The following is a 1,678-nucleotide window of genomic DNA, read 5'->3' as shown; positions in this document are numbered from 1 at the left end:
CGCGCTACTACTACAAGTTAGCTGTAGTGGCCTAGCAGTAGCGCGGGCACCCGCGTTACTACTAGTTATTTAACCCGCGCTACTACTAGGCTTGTCCCTAGTATTGTTTGTTGCACAAACTTATAGGCCTGAAATCAGTGAGCTTCACGGGGTTAGGATTTTTGGGATGAGCACAATAATAGTATCATTGACATAATCCGACATGACACCATTGTGAAAGAAATCCCTAACCGCTTTGACTACATCATCCGTAACAATAGCCCAATTTGTGTGAAAGAAAATGGCCGGAAACCACTGAGACTTTATCAGTAGGAACGAGTGCGGGGAGATCACAATGGACGAAACTTTGGTCCATCTAATTGCCAGCAAAAGTACGCATTTTTCTTTGGAGCCTGGCTTATGATAGCTTGCCGACGCGTATGAATATTAAAAGGAAGCATGTAGACCTTGATACTCGATGTCCAGTTTGCTCGAGGCTGGATGAAGATGGGGGTCACATCTTTCTCAAGTGTAAGTTTGTGAAGAGGCTATGGAGAGCTTTGAATCTAGAAGCCGTGAGGTTACAACTGCTAAATTATGGGTCTGCTCGGGCTGTTTTGGAGGCGATTTGTTCGCTTAAAACTGAGGAGAAAAATATTGTCTACGTATTATTATGGGACTGGTGGACAGCCCGCAACAAGATAAACGCAGGGGAACATGCCAAAACTACGGAGGAGTTATGTTACTTTATTCCTAAGCACATCGGGGAATTTACTAGTGCAGCTGAAACTACCGTTATAAATCGAGAGCCAGCTCAAAATTGGAGGTGTCCTCCTGAGAATTTTGTGAAGATAAATTTTGATGCGGCGTTCCATGAGCAGCAGAATGATGGGGCGTTTGGCTACGTTGTTAGAACTAATACAGGCGATACAATTGCGGCCGGTGCGGGTAAATTGAAGCATGTGAAAAGTGCGCTACACGCTGAAGCTTTAGCATGCATTGCAGCCATTGAGGGGTCTTCAGATATTGGTATTCATAGGGTGCTGCTAGAGTCTGATTCCCAGCAGCTTGTCTACGCGCTTAAGCGGGGAGATGCAGATTTATCGGATATCGGGGTCCTCTTCCGAGAAGCTAGGAGTTTATGTGTTTCGGCTTTCGAAAGTTATGATTTTATGCACTGTAAGCGTAGTTGTAATGCCGCAGCTCATGCTTTGGCGAAGTATGGTTTTGGTTCGGCTGAATCCTCACTAGTTTGGGGGAAACTTATGCCAAGTTTTGTTTTAGATTTGGTAGCCAGCGATGTTGCTGAGCCCGGTGGTTAATGGAATTGTTTTCCACCGTCAAAATAATAATAATATTATAAGCCAAAACAAAGGAAGTAAGACAACATTGTCATTTTCAATTGTAATTTCGTACACAAGATATGAAGCTGATTGGTTTGATTACCTTTCCGAAGTTTTCCTTGGACGACGATGGTGACAACGCTGGTGAAACTCCGATACCTGAAAAGACAGGGTGCAATCTGCAAAATGAGAAATTGCATTGAAATTTGCAAATAACCTCACCTTCCATACCCCTCTTCCCCCTCCCCTCCCTTCCCTTCCCACTGAGATCACTGCGCGAGCCACCCCCAGCCATGGCTCCACCGCCGCCGGCGACGATGCACTAGGGACGCTTCTCGATTCAGTCGCGGCCGATC

The 1,678-nt window shown here is 45.6% G+C and overlaps 1 protein-coding gene across 1 annotated transcript in view; it reads left to right on the top strand.

The window, feature by feature from the left end:
• Nucleotides 1-486: 486 nt before the first annotated feature.
• The window catches only part of LOC123165990 (TOM1-like protein 5), a 5,893-nt gene continuing 4,701 nt past the window's right edge, over nt 487-1,678 (top strand). Inside the window, exons 1-3 of the mRNA XM_044583752.1 lie at nt 487-510; nt 603-1,158; nt 1,401-1,494. Coding sequence (XP_044439687.1) covers nt 487-510; nt 603-1,158; nt 1,401-1,494 — 674 coding nt within the window. The remainder of the gene's footprint in view (nt 511-602; nt 1,159-1,400; nt 1,495-1,678) is intronic.

This window comes from Triticum aestivum, chromosome 7D (genome assembly GCF_018294505.1).
Source record: "Triticum aestivum cultivar Chinese Spring chromosome 7D, IWGSC CS RefSeq v2.1, whole genome shotgun sequence".
NCBI lineage: Eukaryota > Viridiplantae > Streptophyta > Magnoliopsida > Poales > Poaceae > Triticum > Triticum aestivum.
This window is presented reverse-complemented; position numbering and strand designations above follow the sequence as displayed.